This window comes from Xyrauchen texanus, chromosome 9, assembly GCF_025860055.1.
Source record: "Xyrauchen texanus isolate HMW12.3.18 chromosome 9, RBS_HiC_50CHRs, whole genome shotgun sequence".
NCBI lineage: Eukaryota > Metazoa > Chordata > Actinopteri > Cypriniformes > Catostomidae > Xyrauchen > Xyrauchen texanus.
In genome coordinates this window covers 33442537-33461193 of record NC_068284.1, presented here as the reverse complement: position 1 = coordinate 33461193, position 18657 = coordinate 33442537, and the positions used below count along the sequence as shown (strand labels likewise).

At 36.8% G+C, this 18657-nt stretch overlaps 2 protein-coding genes across 2 annotated transcripts; one reads left to right on the top strand and one right to left on the bottom strand.

The window, feature by feature from the left end:
- Positions 1-684: 684 nt before the first annotated feature.
- On the bottom strand, positions 685-8690 carry LOC127649038 (E3 ubiquitin-protein ligase znrf1-like). Its single transcript, XM_052133924.1, has 5 exons — positions 7902-8690; positions 5264-5359; positions 4827-4932; positions 4612-4704; positions 685-2779 (listed from the first exon to the last, which is right to left on the bottom strand). The coding sequence occupies exons 1-4, from the start codon at positions 8392-8394 to the stop codon at positions 4647-4649; spliced, it is 753 nt and encodes a 250-aa protein (XP_051989884.1). The 5' UTR covers positions 8395-8690; the 3' UTR covers positions 685-2779; positions 4612-4646.
- An 8538-nt stretch (positions 8691-17228) lies between these two features.
- On the top strand, positions 17229-18360 carry cbln13 (cerebellin 13). Its single transcript, XM_052134766.1, has 4 exons — positions 17229-17448; positions 17568-17630; positions 17733-17864; positions 17987-18360. Exons 1-4 carry the CDS (start codon positions 17295-17297, stop codon positions 18262-18264), a joined length of 627 nt encoding a protein of 208 aa, XP_051990726.1. The 5' UTR covers positions 17229-17294; the 3' UTR covers positions 18265-18360.
- Positions 18361-18657: the final 297 nt, after the last annotated feature.

Below are 18657 nucleotides of genomic sequence, written 5' to 3'. Positions count from 1 at the left end.
ATCTATGTTTCACACAGGCTGAAGTAGGTTTCACATCCTTTGACAAAAACCTCAGTGTGAAAATTCTGCAGTGAAGAAGTTCAGATTGCATACAATTGCAATATGAGTTACTAATGGAGAAGTTCACCCCACTGGTTTCCTTTTTCAAGGTCTACATTTTGGACTTGTGATTTGGACTTGGTCTCTCTCTCTCGAACTGGCCCCTCCGGCTCCCCTTTATCTTGCTCTCCTGCTGATCAGCTGATTCAGCGCCGGCCGTGCACCATCACAGCTAATGTCGTCGTCAAAGTGGCAAAACCCACTTAACTTTGCTTCCATTCTCTCCAGGTAGAAACTACTCCATTTGGTAAGGAAGCATACGCTAAAATTAACATAAAAGATCATTCAATTCTATCATAAACCGCAAAATGGGATTGACTACTGCAAAGTCTTAGCTTCAGACAAAAAATTAAAGTACAAAAGGTACTTCCGCCACAGTGGCTCGTAGTCAAAGATCTTCCATTGAATGTCACTTTCATGAATTTAAGGTTAAACTAGGGTCAAATCAGATCACAGTCAGTTTGTTCACTGATGTTATGCGTTATCATTTTCATCAATAACAGTTCATCAATAACATGTCAATAACAGACATTTTAGAAAAGTAAAAATGGTCAAAAACAAGAAAGGAAACCGCAATAATCACACTTAAGCATATTTATTGTAAAAATAATACATATAAAAACAATTTTTCAGACATACAAAAGATTTAAGCATAGAAACAGCATCATGGACAAACAAAGACAAAGCCATTATGAAATGTGATACATATTTACACTGTAATAAATAAATACTCAATTGTTCTTTAGCAGAATGAAGGTGGATTGTTTGTGCCAGGGGATGAGAATATATGCAAATAATATTGACCTAAAGAACATTCCCACCTCATTCATAATTGACCAACCACTGTCAAAACACAGGATCAAGAGGGTAAAGTAAACATAACTTTCTATGGTATTTATACTGTATATGTAATCATATATATAAATAAAAAAACACCACCTTTGGAGTTAGCAAACCCCCAAATTTGTATAGTAAATAAGGAAATATTGAGGTATTGCACCAAAAGATAAAGAAAGGGCAAATGCTAACTTGCAGATTTTAAGTTTAACAGATTTTCAAAATACTCTCAGACAACACTTCCCTCCACGGTCCACAATGTAGTACACCATAAACACGAAACAAATGTAACTGTAAAGAATATCCTTTCATTTGACTCTCACGCACTTGGCATTTTTTTTTATATATATTTAAAAGGAAAAGAACCATTATACTCTCCTTAAAGGAAACACATTACAATACTTTAAAAGGTAGGAGCAATCGGGGGAGACTACATCCCTCTGATGAGGTAAGGAAAGCAATCTTCAGTGCTTTACTGACAAACCTCAGAAAACCTCTTTGAAATCAAAGCTCAAAATAAAAACTCTCAAGCTAAGGCAAAAAGGTAACAGACAAAAAGAACACTATAAAACAATCCACAACCAAACAAATCCCATAAACATGTCATCTGAAAGATCTGAAAGAAAAAAATAATAACAAGCATCTCTGTGCAGGGCCCCCAGGATTATTGCCTCTCTGCTATATTTATTCCTGTTCATTATTCATTCCACAGGGTCGATGACATTGTCATAATTAACTATCAGCTGTTCTAAATCTCCATCCTCAGGCTAGGCGTGTGCCATATGGCATTACTGTGCCTGACATACATCTCCACACCACAGATGGTCTGATTTACATGCATATAACACATTAGAGAAGGCCTTTACACTAGGACTCTCTAATCTACTATTTTTGAAAAGCATATTCCCATTTCAGTCCTCTGTATATTTCACGGTCTTCCTTCATCTCCTGCACACAAATCAAGCCAAACTTGCCCTCAAAGACTAGTACATGTCACCTTGAGCAAAGTCAGGTCATCAGTGTCAAAATATATGAGCACACACTTAAACACACTTCAAAGCAACCAATGATGCAGCCATTAATCTAACTACTATTGGAAGTAGTGCTCTGTTAACATTGTACAGTTCAACCAGGTAAAATCTTTCAGACCAAGAGGTGTAAAATAAATTAACACAGTAACAAGAGGGAGTTTAGTCTTTGCCTCAATTATGTGGATAAAATCACAGCATGAATTTTAAATCCATTGAATCTACAGGAAATATCAATCTGCCTTTAAAAAAAAAGGAAACAAAATACATCTCCAAAACATATTTAGTATCATTCAAGGTACAAAACATCATGCCTCATATGTAAACCTGTGCAAAATATTTACGCATGTATAACTAATTTCTTCTCCATCCAGGATCTGCTTGAGAAACTACAAATTCAGGAAGTAGTTCATTCAAGCCAATGCAACGCCAGCTGCGGTTTTCCCATAATGCCACACCAAACGCCAAGACATCAAAATGTCCACAAAGCGATGTTTTGTGTGTAACTTTTTTTCTCCATTTACATTTATTTTTCTCATGTGGAAGTCTATTCTGTTCCATCTCAATCTGAGATTTATAGTCAAGAATTAAGAGAGGGAAAGCAAGCAGAGCAAACCTGCGGTTCAGACAGGTGCTTTAAAGCAAAGATAAACCAAGTCTCAAGAGTAAAATCAGATAGTTAAAGCCAGGCCTACTTGAGCCAGACTTATTCAGATGGCCACAAGTGTTGATTCTTGTTATTTGTTCTGTTCCTTTGTGTCTTTTTCCCAATCCTCTAATAATACAATACATGTTCCAGCAGGGGGTATTGTCTCCTAAATTGATGACACAGAAAATATAAACATGTTAAGGTGAAAGCATCTTAAATGGACAATGATATACATCAGTGGTTCTCAACCCTGTACCTTAGGCGCACTCAAATCAACAAGGTCTTTCCATCCACAGAACTGACACTCATTGGATGTATTTTGTTTTTGGCACCATTCGGAGTAAACGCCAGAGACTGTTGTGCATGAAAATCCCAGGAGATCAACAGTTACAGAAATACTCAAACCAGCCAAGTCTGGCACCAAAAATCATGCCACAGTCGAAATCGCTGAGATCACATTTTTCCCCCCATTATGATGGTTGATGTGAACATTAACAGTAGCTCCTATATATATATATATATAAAAATATTTAATCGACTGACAGCACTTATATATATATATTAGTGCTGTCAGTTGATTAAATATTTTAATTGTGATTAATCACAATTGACAGCATGTTTTGAAAGTGCTAACATTTTACACTAAATATACTTATTTTCTCGTCAAAATGCATTTATTTGCATCTTTGGAAAGAAAACGATATGTAACAATATAATGCTTTATTATTATTTTACAAACAAAGCCTTCCACAGCATAAATAATAAATGCATTAAACAGCACCAATTAAAGTAACATTAAACATTTCCTCAAAGTGGGAGTTTGATTAATTGAAAGAACTAGTTTCCCCATTGGTTGCATATTCATTGTATTGCACCTTAAATCTCTGAACTCCCATCATACACAATATTAATCTGCAGGTTGACTGTAGCCATCCGCTTTCCTACAGCAATCATGAAGCTGCATTCATGATTCGTGTCAGAGTGCCGCTTTTAACTTAAAAGCTCTTGCAGACAAAAATGTCTCATTCAACAATTTGGTGATAGTTTTTTTTCTCTCCAATTTGGAATGCAATTCCCAATGTGCTCTAAAGTACTCGTGGTGGCGTAGTGACTCCACGTCCGAGACGTCAATTCGTGCATTTTATCACGTGGCTTGTTGAGTGTGTTACTGCTCGCCACACACCCCATCGAGAGAGAGAACCACATTATAGTGATCACGAGGAGGTTACCCCCTGTGACTACCTTCCCTAGCAACCGGGCTAATTTGGTTGCTTAGGAGACCTGGCTGGAGTCACTCAGCACTCCCTGGATTTGAACTTGCGACTCCAGGGGTTGTAGTCGGTGTCTTTACTCACTGAGATTCCCAGGTCCCCCAATTTGGTGATAGTTATGATTTAGTGTGCTTCTGTGGTAATTAAAATGCACCTTACATTGGCCGAACAATACTTGATTTCTATCACAAGTCCAGTCTGGGCTTGTTTTGTACATCAAATAGCGTTAGCAGCTGCTTTCTCCATTTTATCACTGGCATGGAATGGCAGCGGTGTCAGAGATTCTTTTATCTACTGAAATTACAACCTCTTCGGCTCTATCGTAGGGACTGCTGCATTATGCCATATAATGCTTAACTCGTAGGCTGGTAGAAGGGCTCTGGCACTGTCTGTTAGTGGCTTGTCTATCAGTGTAATGACTCTGGGCAGCAGGCAGACACATTATAAATATTCCGCTCTTCACACCAGTGTTTATGCTGTATTAACAGTATTATATATATATAATGTATGTGTGTAATAAATATATATATATATTACACACATACAAACACACACTTATTTTTAATATATACAGCCATCTACCACCTGAGAGAGTTTGATTTAATCACTTTTTCAAATTTCAAGGTTATTGGGAACTAAACATTGAATTTGAGACAGAGAATAGATAACTAACCTGACAAAAGGGTGAAACCTACATAAATCTACTTCAGTGAATGCACAAGCTCACCTGAGCCAAAGTGTCATTGCACATAGACACATGAATCAATCAAAGGGATGCTCAGGGCAGCACGGCTTCACTTTGCTCCAAGTGTCAATGCAGCTGGTCAGAGAAATACAAACAAAACAATTACATTTTTGAGAGCATCCATTTGTATAGTCCATCGATTTAAAAGCATTAATATCAGGATGTAATTCCAGGTGGTTAGTATAATTTATGGTTACCTCTTATGGTAGACGCACAGGCAGGCCAGTCGGGCGATGGTCTCGCCCTGCAGCAGGTCTTCAAGACAGATAGAGCACTCTCCACTGTCCTTAGCAAGCACATCCGCTGATGGGCAAAGATGCAATAAAATTAAAAGGATAGTTCATCCCAAAAAAAATTTATAATATAAAATTTCTTCCATGGAACACAAATTATGATGTTAGGCAGAATGTTAGCCTCAGTCAATAATGACTTTCATTGTATACAGAAAATATAAAATGAAAGTGAATGGTGACTGAGACTAACCTTCTGTCTAATATCTCCTTTTGTATTCCATGAAAAAAAGAAAGTCATACCCTCTTATTGTTCCAAAACCAAAAATTTTGGGTGAACTATCCCTTTAAAACCACAGACATAAAGAGAAATAGACAATGAGAAAAAGAAATGGGATGCTTACTATTATATGGGAGAGGTGGAGATGTGAGACAGCTTAAAAGGTGGTCCTCAATCCTCCCACCAGGGAACGGCTTGGTGCAGAAGGGGCAACGAATAGCTGGAAAGAGAGAAAACGATCATTTTATATCCATCTTTTTCATGGGGGTCTTACTGGGCAAAAGAATGTGGATGAGACATCTGCCAGTTGTTGTTCTACAGCATTCCCTAGCTCTAGCTGCAGTCGTTTTAGACCGTTTACAGCTGGTAATAAGATGCATTTCGGATGATCCGATTGCAAATGGTCAGCGCTAAATATAGTTGTAAACGAGGTACAAAATGTTTTGTGATTGGATCACAAAAACACATACAGAGGTAGTCAAATACCACATCGCTTTTGAGGTTTAAACCGCCATCTTGATGAGTCCTGGACAGTATTCAACCGCAGAACAGAGCAGCTAGTCTAAAATATTTGGGTTGAAAGCTTGAAGATCAATGTCAAACGGCAAGTAGAGCTCTGAGTGTCTAGAGCTGCCTCTCCAGAGACTGTATTTTGCCGCTCTCAAATGTTGCATTGCTTGGTTTTAAACACTTCTAAGGCAGTAGCTGTATTAACATTACCAGTTATATATTTAATTATGTATAAAACGATATATACGCTATCGTATAAAGAGCCATCCCTAGCATGCATCCATATGGCCCACTTTTACGAGGCCTTTGGCTGGACCGTGGCTAATTTACCCATATAGTGTAAAACAATATACCACGCATAAAGATGTGCAAACCATCAGTAAACCGGGTTTACCTTTAGTCATTGTCTCCCAATCTAGCATGCATCATCCTGTCAGGAACGCCTATAAACCCAAAGCCTAATTACATTTCAAGACCATTACTCTTGTGCGGACACATTTATCTCTTTTAATAACCTTATAAAATAATGAGTAAATACAGCGTGCGTGCCTAAAAAAAGTAGCATCCACTGTAAAAATTAAAAGACACTTGAGGCACCATTTGGGGTTCCTCTGCTTCCACATCTTAAGAGTCCTAGGAAGATAATCTAGACATCCTTTCTGTTCTTTAAAAGACTTTTAACTCCAGCTAGAACTCTAAAATGTATCAATGGTTCCTTCAGTAACCTCATCATAAGGGAAATCCTCAAAGACTCTTGAAACATATATTGAAGATCCTGGAGTATGTAAATAGGACATTTGAGACTCCTTTGAAGGAATGATCTAGGTTCAATACAAGTTAAGTTCAATCAACAGAACTTGTGGCATATAATGTTTAAAAATATTTGACTCATCTTTAGTTTATTAAAAAAAGGATTACAGTAAAGCCCAAAGCATACTTTGATTTTCACAAACGCTCAGCATCTGTACGAAGATGCTGATCGCGAGCCTGTCAAAGTATACTCCATATGACGCATGCGTGCTATTACTGATATAAGAAACCAGACTTTCACGTCAGGAATTTAGATCCATAAAGATGTCTTTACAGTCCTTCAGACTCGGCAAATGCAGGTATATCAGACCTCCTCACACACGTTCTTGACATTCACACCCACTGTTATTGTTTTTACCTTTGTCTCCAGATGTTTAGCGACGATTACATCTAGCGTTTATTCGTGACAGCAATGGCTAAAATGTGAGTGTTGCCACCTTGTGGACCCACAAATAAGTGCAAATAATTCCAGGGGCATACATATTCTAGAAAAATACTGCTGCATGGATTCAGTACTCGAGCACTCTGCTGATGACGAGAACTGCGTCACGCGTTCTGTATACGGATGCTCAGTGTTTACATCTTACCAAAGTATACTTTGGTCTTAAGGGACTAACAATCGAAGTACATGGGGCCAGTCCATGAACACGCACAGTTTCAAACATAGATCTACAATATGCAAACATTATAGACATTAACATGATTGTAGCGTAATAATCACTTACAAACTTTACCTAGTAAAGTAATATCCTATACCAGGATTACAGGGTTTCATTGTCATGACAACGAAGTTGTATTATTGGATATAACTTTACACAGATGAAGTAAGCGATTTTATCACACTAAAATAATTTTAACGTATAATATTTACATCTTGTGGCTATACTTTTAAAACAGTGTGTATTTTATAGACTGGCCCCATTCACTTCAATTCAAAGTGTCTAACTGTAACTATTGCCATTTCTGCTTTTTTTTTTTTTTTTTCAAACAAGGGACGAGTCAATTGTTTTCGTGGTAATCATCATTATGCCACAACAGCTGTTGATTGAGCTTAATTTGTATTTAACATCCCTTTAAATGGTGACTGGAGGATCTCCAGCGGGTTCCGCAGGTGTGGCGTCTGAGGAACCCCAAATAGTGCGTCAAGATTCATTCCATTTTTACTGCGTACAGGTCAAATCGGGCCATTCCACATTTCCACTAAGGTTAAATAGCATACATTTATCAAAATATATATATATATACACACTTTCATACATTGGTTAACGTTGCGTTTTTGTAGGAACTTTAAGCTCTGGACAAACCTGTAGGCAACATTTTTCGGATCCAACTCATTATAAACACTGCAGTTTTAATGTGATAAAACTGGAAACAGCGAATCAACAGGGTGTAACGTTTGAAACGATTGTTTAGGGAACGGAATGACCCGTTTTTCAACTTACCACCATGGCGGTTATTGACTCTGTAGAGGCCGATCCACGCCTCGGACACCGGTCGAGATTGAGTCCCTCTCACCCGTGCGGACCTCGCAGTGACGCCGCTCCCGGAAGAATGGCGTCCAGCGGGTAAACGCTCCGAGAAAGTGCGCTGCGGTACACGGCCCATTTCCTCCTCGTTGACAGGCCCTCCCGGACTACCGTCCTCCTCACGTTTCTCATCGCCTCCATTCTCGCCCGTCGGCGAGGCTTGGCTGCTCAGAGACGGCGACATATGGCGGTCCGCGGGACTAACATCGCTGCTCGCTTGCTGCCCGGTATCCGAGTCGCTGCCCTCCTCTTTTGCCTCTGAATCATGATCGAAGCTACCAGAGAACTCCACCATTAGGCTGGTGGGCCTGGTACTTCGGATTCGTCGACAGGACTCTCTCTTGATGTCATCTTTATCGAAAGGTGTGGGAACAGCCTCCTCGTGTAAACGGCTCGATCTCGTCCCCATGTTCAACGGTGCACAGAGCTCGCGCACTAATACCGATCGATCGACGACTTATCAGCCAACCCGACCGCTTCCGTCACTAAGCCCTAAGCCATATAACCATGCACCACATTTATTTAAAAGATCTAAAAAAACAATACTGAGGTGCACTCCATTTTTAATGTCTCTTTCAGTTATGACAACTGACTACAGCATTTTGTTTTCTGGCAGTTATGTCCTGCGGTCCTTGTTCAACGGCAACGCACCATACCGGAAGTTCGCCTCATTCCTTCTTCGCGCAACCGACCGACCGACCGTTCATGCGACGTCACGACATAAAGTCAGTTTTTATCCAATCCAAGCGCACGCGTCGTTGGAAAAGTATGTGATTTGTTCCACGAGAATTGAATAAGCTTAGTGACGTTCATCATTCCCAGAGCACTACAGTGATTTCCTCTCAAGAATGACTGGGGTGAGACTGGGCATGTGCCTTTTTTCATCTAAAAATATTTTAATATTGAAGAATGCAGCAGTTGCTTATAAAAGCTGAAGTATGTAATGTCTGGGCCATTAATCATTAAAAGGAATGACAAAAATAAGCGTTTGCTAATAGATTTCCGAAAACTCCCTAAGTTTGCCATTGGTTGAAAAAACAAACGGTCTCACTGACAAACTCGTGCAATCTATTAATGGCTTACTTGTACAGTGGCAAGAAAAAGTATGTGAACCCTTTGGTATTAATTATCTGCATTACTTACATTTGTCTTAAAATCTGGAAAAAAAGAACCCTAGAGTGGCAGCCTAAGACTTTAAGGAATCATTGGATCTGGTTAACATCTCTGTTCAGGAGTCTAATATACAGAGAACATTAAACAGACATGGTGTCCATGGCAGGCCACAATGAAGAAATCAACTGCTTTCCAACAAAACATTGCTGCGAAACCTGAAGTTTGCCAAAGACCACCTTGACACTCCACGACGGTACTAAAATTTATTTTTGTGGACTAATGAAACTAAGGTTAAATTGTTTGGGAAGAGCACACAGCAAAGCATATGGTGTAAAAAAGCACTGCATACCAACATGAAAACATCATCCCAGTTGTGAAGTTCAGTGGAGCATCATGATTTGGGGCTGTTTTGCTCCTTAGTGGCCTGGAACGCTTCTCATCATCAAGGGAAAAAAGAATTCCCAAGTTTACCAAGATATCCTACAGGACAATATCAGGGTGGCTGTGCACCAGCTGAAGCTCAGTGGAAGTTGAGTGATGCAGCAGGAGACAATGACCTTAAACATGAAATAACAGAATGTCTTCAAAAAAATAAAATCCACCTTTTGGAGTGGCTAAGTCAGAGCCCAGACCTTAACCCAATAGAGATGCTGTGGAATGATCTCAAGAGGGCCGTTCACACAAGACATCCTAAGAATATGGCTGAGCTGAAGCAGTTCTTTAAGGAAGAATAGTGTAAATAACTATAAGTATATTTTGTTACAGAAAAGGTGATTGTCTTTTATTTTGAAATTTTTGTATTGAAATGGATGACTTCCGGTCTTAAGCTGCGCGCTTTTTGTTTTTCTTGTGTAAGCGCGCGCGCCCTGGATAGAGCAGTTTTATAACAGACAGCTTGTTATCCCAAATACGGCAATAACTTCGACACGGAGCCGTGGTTAAACGTCAAATGCATACTTGCAGCCCCTCTGAAGAGGCAAAATGTTTGTTAAATCCGTTGATATACGAGCAGTTTGTCTGTTAATATGTTCGTTTTGCACAAATGTAAATGTGAACAATGTTAGCTGATCAGTTACATGTTTTGTATACATCAGCTCTTACGTTGGTAATATGGTGAACGGATTAAGGTTCATGAAGGAATTAAACATCATAAAACCGTCAGTAAAAGTCTCATCTTTATTCGGGGGGCATGCTACAAATAGCAGAGATGGCACCAAGTCACACGTGTAAGTGTCAAGTCTTAACCTTCAAGTCTCAAGTAAGTCCCAAGTATTTTTTTCTTGGGCAAGTCAAGTCAAGTCACAGGCTATGTAAAGTCAAGTTCAAGTCACAGGCTATGTAAAGTCAAGTTCAAGTCACAGGCTATGTCAAGTCCAAGTCAAGTCACCTTATTATTGTAATTTTACCTGCAGAATCTGATCATAATAAAGTGAAAAGACAAGATATAAGTAACTGTCAGTAAATTACAATACTCATGTTCAGTAAAATACATCATGGAATCAAACAAAATTGTAACTTCATAAAATTATTTATTTTTCACTTCTGCCAACAGTGTTTGAAATGTTTTAAATTTTCAACATTGAGTCCATAAAACAAATAACAGCTTAACATCCAACAGACTCCTCTCTGAACACCTCCCTCTCTCTCTCTCTCTCTCTCTCTCTCTCTCAAACACAGTTACGTACTTTAAACTTTGTTACATTTCTCCTCTCTCTCTCACACACACTCTCTCTCTCTCACACACACACTCTCTCTCTCACACACTCTCTCTCTCACACACACACTCTCACACTCACTCTCTCCCACACCCACACTCACTCACTCTCGCGCTCACACACACACACTCACTCTCGTCTCTCGCGCTCTCACACTCCCACACTCACTCACTCACTCACTCACACACACACTCAGAGTATATCCATTAGTCATTACCTCTTTTACAAGGTATTGCACCTTGAGGTACCAGCGCGTGTGAACGTCATGGCAACGTACAAAACAATGTACCTCGCGCGGGAAACACTTAACGTAAATGCGCGTAACTAACGTAAATCGCTAGTATGCAGCATAAGCCACGAAGTGTTGGCGAAATAAAAAATTAATGGACAGATTTTTTTTTCCAGAAAACTTCTTGCACAAAATAAATTCAAGCACTTTCAAGGACCTGTATCTATGTATGTTTATTTTCAAGAACTTTCCAGGGCCTTGAATTTTATTTTTCAGATTCACAAACTTTCAAGGATTTCAAGGACCCTTGGGAACCCTGCTATTATTACATTAGCGAACGACCAACTAACCAGATAAAATTAACAAATTGACAAGCACTTACTGGGCAGAATGGCTCTTCAAATGGCGGACGAAATTGGAGGTTGTCGTCTGGCTGTCCGCGATCTTAACGTTGCATGTCTTGCAAAGCGCTGTTCGTCTTTTGCCATCTTGATAATAATTTTTGAAGCTGAAAGCGATGACCCTCGGTAACGTTACCCCTCTGGCTGACATGTTGATGGGTTATCTGATCTAAGTGGGCATGGTGTGTGTAAGGTACGAGAGGGCATGGCTGATGGTAGCCTATAGTGTCGTGATCCAGTCATGACAAAACTATTCTCAGCCTGCGCTCCAGCTGGATCAAATTTATTTTTTAAAATAATGTATATATTTTATATTCAAACTGAAAACATGATGTGATTAACACTCAAGTCATTCAAGTCTTCGTGTCTCAAGTCAAGTCAAGTCCCGAGTCTTTAACTTCCAAGTCCGAGTCAAGTCTCAAGTATTTTATTTTATGTCAAGTCAAGTCACAAGTCATAAAAATAGCGACTCGAGTCCAAGTCACCAAGTCACAAGTCCCCATGTCTGTCAAATAGTCCAAAATTCCTTCTGAACATTGTGCAGGTCTACTCAGCAGCTACCGGAAATGCTTGATTGAGGTTCTTGCTGCCAAAGGATCAACCAGTTATTAAATCCAAGGTTTCACTTCCTTTTTCCACAGCACTGTACATGTGTTCAATGAAGTTATAATTGTTTGTGTGTTGTTGCCTTAAGAACATTGTTTGTTGTCTATACTTGGGACTTTGATGAAGATGAGACCACATTTTATCACCAATTAATGCAGAAAACCAGCTAATTCCAAAGGGTTCATATACTTTTTCTTGCCAATGTAGTTGTCTCTACATATTAACCCTCCTGTGGGATTCATAAATTTGCCCTACCTTTGGTCCTCCCAGTCATTATTGACCAGTAATTTTATGGTGATAATGATACCATTTGTTCTTCCCTGATGTCTACCAGTAAAATCATGAACTTCTTTTTGGATTTTATGCTATTTTGCTCTTATTTACAAGTACATTTCTCAATTTTACAATTAATTTGTATATGCAAATAAGCTAATTTATGAAACTTTAGTACAGTAAAAAGCTACTCATCTATAAGTTGAAACATGAAGATAATATGAGAATGTGACAGATTGCTGCCATCTGGTGTAAACAATATATATAGCATAACTTGAAAGTCATGTTGAGACAATAATAGTCAGTAGATGGCTGTAACCACAAACTGTTAGTCCTTGCTTGTAACCTAATTTTATATTTTATCACAAGCTATGCATTTGGATATACTGTATATTTAGACATTATCATACTAATATTTGTCAAAGTTTAGTATTTAAAAATGATTTGAAGTGTCAGTTGTGCAGTTAATGTAATATTATACTTGCAATCAAACCTGACCATGGTGTTTCAAAGAGAAGACACAGAATAAGCATTTATCTATAAATAATTTATTTCAAATATCAAAATTGAATAATTCAAACTAAATTCATAATAATATCAAGAATGTACATCAATAAACAGAAATTAACTGCAAAATTGTGAAAAGTCAATTCTCGAACCACTCAGATAAAGGAACCCATTTTTATTAAATCAGCAAAAGTGATTTTTGTCAAAAAATTACTGAAGACCATTGGTTTATTTTTTGTTTATTTAATCTTTGACTTACACTTAAGGGCATGGATGCACCATTATTAAAAAAATAAAAATAGTTTCTACTTATTGACACCATTGTAGAAATTCACTATTCACAATCAGCCAAAAATGTATTTAAAATATGATTAAGCGAGTAGCTTCCATACAGGGAACCTCTTCATGTACACTGTAAAAAATGTCATTAATTTTAACAGTAAAATGCTGTAAAAATGCTACAAAAATAAAATGTTATTTGATTAACAAATATTAACTGTAAAATATACAGTAAAATGTTAAGAAAATTTTAAAAGACAAAACAGTAGTTTTTACAATAAAATGATGTAAAAAAAAATTATATTTAAATGTAAAAAGTAAGATTTTCCTGTATAATTAATGGTAAAAAGAACATGAAAGTACATGTACTATTTTACAGTAAATTATTGTTACAATTACAGTAAAAAAACAGTAATTGTGGGCGTTCCCACAATTCCCTGCATGACCTATTACATTTCATTATATTTTATGGAAATAGTTATGTTTTATCATATTTTTAATATCAGTTACGTACACTGGGGTGTTCTGTGTTATATTTGATGTAATTTAGTTAATGTTTACTACATTATTTAAATATCATATGTCTTACCATGATGGTGTTTAGTGTTTGTGTGAGTGACACTGAGCACTGTCTCTACATGTTTATTAGTCATTGCTCCTGGAAGAGCCACTTCTGATGAACTTCATGTCTTCATGTGCCATGAAGATATTTGTGATATGTGATATTTAACAAATATCATATAACGTAAACAGCTAATTTTACAGTTTCAGAAAGTATGTTTATGAATATGTTTTATTGTAAATTTTTATTTTTTTATTTTTACAGTGCCAGCATGTAAATTACAACCCTTTTAAACTGTAAAATGTACAGGTTGTTCTGTAAAGTGGTTTACATTTTATCTGTATTTTTTACATTATTCTGGCAACAGTGTACAATAAAACAGATTTTATAAGGTTACTGATTTGACTGCAGTCTTCATCTCATGTGTGTGCTCATGACTTTGTTTAAAAATGACTATAAATGTTTTTAGGGGTAAAACTTTTTTAATGAGGGGGGAAAAAATACAGAGGGCAACTTTAAGATGGGATAGGAAAAAACTGAAAAAATTACACACATCAGCTTTAATATCTGCATTGGAATTTAGTTAATCATGTGCCCTGGCAATGATTAATTCACAGTTATTACTGTAACAGTTAATACAATATTACTTTATATTAATATTAAATACGAATTAGAAAATATATTGCTGAACTGAATCAAATTGAAAAATATAACAGTTAGTGCTGTCAGTCCATTATAGGGCTGCAACTAACGATTATTTTGATAATCGATTAATCTTACGATTATTCGACTATTCAGCGATTATTGCGACGATTAATCATCAGCTCTTAACCAAGCTATTCAGCTCATTATTCAGCTTGTGCCCAGACTTAAAAGGTTGTATTAAACGTGCATACTAGCAATAAAGAGGAAAAAATTATCTTTTAAAAATATCTCTATATGATATTCACTGAATGAAAGAGTTTTCAGTAAAAAAAAAATAATTGCAAAAGAACTATTGTTATAAAGTTGTTTTGTTCTCCATTTAAAATGGTCTAAAAATCCTTAAAACATGATAAATTTACTTGAGAAGCAACATATAAGATATTTAGACATGCTTGAGGATGTACCTTAAATATAAGTGTATTTGGTATATAAGTGTATTTTTTCACTTGGTTATACTTCTGCTAGTACAGTAAAGATACAATATACTTATATTAAAGATCTATTCTCTAAAAGCAAGTCTAAATATCAAATATGCTGCTTGTCGAGTGAATTAATCTTTTTTATAAGGATTTTTAGATATTTAGGGCCTACATTTTTTATATTTTTAATATTATATTCAACATTCTCAGATAACAATTTTTTCTTCTGCTTTATAGCTGCTAAGTTAAATGTAGATTGTTAGTTTGATATATTTTAATGGAAAACAAGCCAAACAAATCATAAACATATATTGTTGCAGTGTATAAGTGGGCGAAGACTACCTCTCACCTTTCTGTTCACTTCAATCCATCTTTAACCCACAAAAAAAACCTCTCTCTTATTAATAAAGCTGCTTATTACCAATTTTCTTCATGATAAGAAATGCACAGTGACATATATTATGATTCAATAAGTCGCGAGCCATCACATTATAATCAATCTGCATTAAGTGAGTGCGTGCGAGGAATGAGCGTCCCGTGACAGTGTCAATCATCCGGGTGTTGTTTCAATCTCTCCCCCTTAGATCGGGACATTCGCGCAACTCAGAAGAGGCGCTGACCGCACAGAGAAATGCCAGTTTCGAAGTTTGTTGTTATTTACATGACCTACTTCCGTATTATTTGAACTTAAAGCGATAACGCATTAATATAACTGCATTTAAGATGTAACACAGGGATGTTTCCTGTAAAGAGCTCCGACTCCACTTATTCCACAACGAGAGTGCTTCTGTATTTACTTACTTGGTATTTTTGTATAATTCCCTCATACTTTGCAATCGACATCAGATGAAGCTGTTTGGTAAGTTTAGAGTGCATCTGGACTGTGAGCTGTGTAATTCTTCCTCTCCTCAGTCAGGCTGCTCTTGTGCGTCATCATTAGAGTTTAATGTGATCTCATGTTACGTTAATTGAGATCAAAGGACTATTCAACAATGAACATTTTTGGCCCTATTCTATTACAAATTTTAAACACAATTAATCACATAATCTTTTGTTGTTAATCATGATTAATCACATATTTTGAAAGTGCTGAAATTTGACACAAAATATCATTATTTTCTTGTCAAAATGCATTAATATATCTTTGAAAATAATGTAACAACATAACTTTTATTAACATTTTCCAAACAAAGCCTTCCAAAGCATAGAGAATGAAATGCACTGAAATAGCACCAATTCAAGTAACATTAAACGTTTCCCAAAATCTAAGTGGGAGTTTAACTAATTGAAAGAACTATTTTCCTCATTGGTTGCATATTCAATGTAATGCACATTAAATCTCTGAATTGTCATCCATACAATATTAATCTGTAGGTTAACTGTAGCTATCCGCTTTCCTACAGCAATCGTGAAGCTGCGTTCATGATTAATGTCTGAGTGCTGCTTTTAACTTACCATGAAAAGTACTTGCAGACAAAAACGTCTCATTCAGCGATTTGGTGATAGTTTAGATTTGGTGTGCTTCTGTGTCAATTAAAATGCACCTTACATTGGCTGAACAATATTCGAAATCAAATATGGGCTTGTTTTGTACATGGTCGTTTCTCTATAATTTTATCACTGTCATGGAATGGCAGAGATTATTTTATCTACTGAGATCACAACCTCCATCAGAGGGCCATATGGTTATGAGGTTATGCCATATAAAGCTTCTCCCTCCTAAGCTGTTCAAAAAAGGTCAACACCTTGACTGTTTGCATTCATTTTTGACCTAATTCAATAAAGGTGTACCCCTTTATTATGAAATTATATAACACTAACTCCCCTGAAGTAGTAACGAAAACATTATGCACTTCTTTTGGGATTTTAGGTTATTTAGATCTTATTTACATGTACATTTTTCAATTTCACAATCATTTGCATATGCAAATAAGCAACTTCACTACAGTAAAACTCTATACCTCTATAAGTTTAAACATAAAGAACATATGAGAAACTAATGAGAATGTGCCATGTATTGTGGCAGATTGCTGCCATCTGGTGAGAAAAATAAAAATAACATGACTTGAAAATCAATAATAGCCAGTAGTGCAGCTGCAGTGATCTATGCAGCCAACCCAGCAAGCCCTTGTTGTTCATCACTGGAGTCAAGCAATTGTTCCAGGGTCTCATGACTCTGTTTTCACTTTTTACATTTTTTATTATCCTTTTAAAATCACAACGGAACAGTGTGCAGTTAGTACTTACTCCAAATAACAAGCTGTCATGGCTGCAAAAGTTTATCAGTGTAGCTTATAATTTTGGCAACAGTATTCCATAAATAGATCTTGTCAGTTCATTTCAAATTACTCTATTACTACTTCTAAATAATCAATGCAAGTCCAAACAATACAAGGTTCATGTTTACTTTTCAACATCATGTGGTTCCCCTGCCCTGAGCAGTGCGAAATGCAATCTACGCCACAAACGTATACAGAAATACTTAGACTGAAGAGTAACAATGAAGACAATGTTGGCTCTAAAGATGGTTTTATTGCTCTGTGTTGGTGCCTCGCTGGCACATGAGTTGATTACGCCAGAAATACTAAAGAGCATCGAGGAAAGACTGCGAATCACAGAGGCAACTCTGAATGAACTGAAGAGAGAGAATGAAGGTAATACTCTGCTTACAATAATTGAAAATCATGTCTATTTTCATCTCAACAAGACACATTGTTTTGTTGAATCACTTGTAGTTTAAAATTAAACTAGATTCTGCAATGCTTTCGAACAGCTTTAAGGATGTCTGCACAAGCCTCAGAGTTTAAGCTTGAATCTCTTCAGGAAGTGAATAAAGGTAAATAAAGAATTATACGATGGTGTTCTTTAAAACCAAATAGGCTATGCAGATGTTTTACCCTTCCTATTAATAAACACAAATGTACTTATCTGTTCACAGCCAAAAAGGTTGCGTTTTCAGCTGGACTTTTGTCAACTGGATCACAACAATTTGGACCCTTCAGTACACAGGAAAATCTGGTCTACAAAAAAATCTTCATTAACACTGGAAATGCATATGACTCAAACACTGGTAATCTATGCAGTGCATAATTATGTATATGTACAATGTGATGCACATGTTTACTAGTAACAAAGTAATAAAAGACACTCCTGTACAGTTCCTGAACATAAATGTGTGTGTGTGTCTTGCAGGTATTTTCACAGCACCAGTGAATGGAGCTTATTTCTTCAGATTTTATGTTCATTCTCACCCTGATAAACAAATGGCAGTCAGTCTCTTTAAGAATTCTGAAAGGCAGTGCTCTGTTTTTTCATTAAAGCCTCTGACCAACAGTAATGCCAGCAATGGTGTTATTCTTACACTGGAGAAGGGTGATCGAGTGTACACACAGCTGTGGGCGGACAGCTGGGTGTATGATGACGAAAACAGCTTCACCAGTTTTAGTGGTTTTCTGCTTTTCACCTTTTAAATATCAGATCCTTTAGTCCACTTAATCAACTGTCACAAAAGTTCAAATAAAAAAAATAAGACTCAATATGCTTGTCTGAATGTGAGATCTAAAGTCTTGGGTCTAAAAAAGTTAACAGAATAACTTAAAACTTGATAGCTGATATAGGTATACAGTAGGAAATTAGTGCATATGAATTAGCCATGGCCAATAATAATCAGTAATGTTGCATTCATATTACACCTTACATCAGCTTTGTTTCTCTAATGTCACTAAACTTAAAACAACTGATTCACATAGTGGCTTTTTATTTCTGTCTTAATGCCAACTTGCCAGCATGTTTTTTTTTAAAGTGACAACTGGCACAGATATTTCCAGTTCAAAGGCAAATGAAAGCCAAGTAATTGATTTATG

Excerpts from the sequence above, each read along its gene's own strand:
- LOC127649038 (XM_052133924.1), bottom strand. The coding sequence starts at position 8,394 with ATGGGGACGAGATCGAGCCGTTTACACGAGGAGGCTGTTCCCACACCT. Across the intron at positions 5,360-7,901 it reads AGTCAATAACCGCCATGGTG|CTATTCGTTGCCCCTTCTGC; the intron begins GTAAGTTGAAAA and ends CTCTCTTTCCAG. Across the intron at positions 4,705-4,826 it reads CTGTGCGTCTACCATAAGAG|CTGCATTGACACTTGGAGCA; the intron begins GTAACCATAAAT and ends TTCTCTGACCAG.
- cbln13 (XM_052134766.1), top strand. The coding sequence starts at position 17,295 with ATGAAGACAATGTTGGCTCTAAAGATGGTTTTATTGCTCTGTGTTGGT. Across the intron at positions 17,449-17,567 it reads ACTGAAGAGAGAGAATGAAG|CTTTAAGGATGTCTGCACAA; the intron begins GTAATACTCTGC and ends GCTTTCGAACAG. Across the intron at positions 17,865-17,986 it reads TGCATATGACTCAAACACTG|GTATTTTCACAGCACCAGTG; the intron begins GTAATCTATGCA and ends TGTGTCTTGCAG.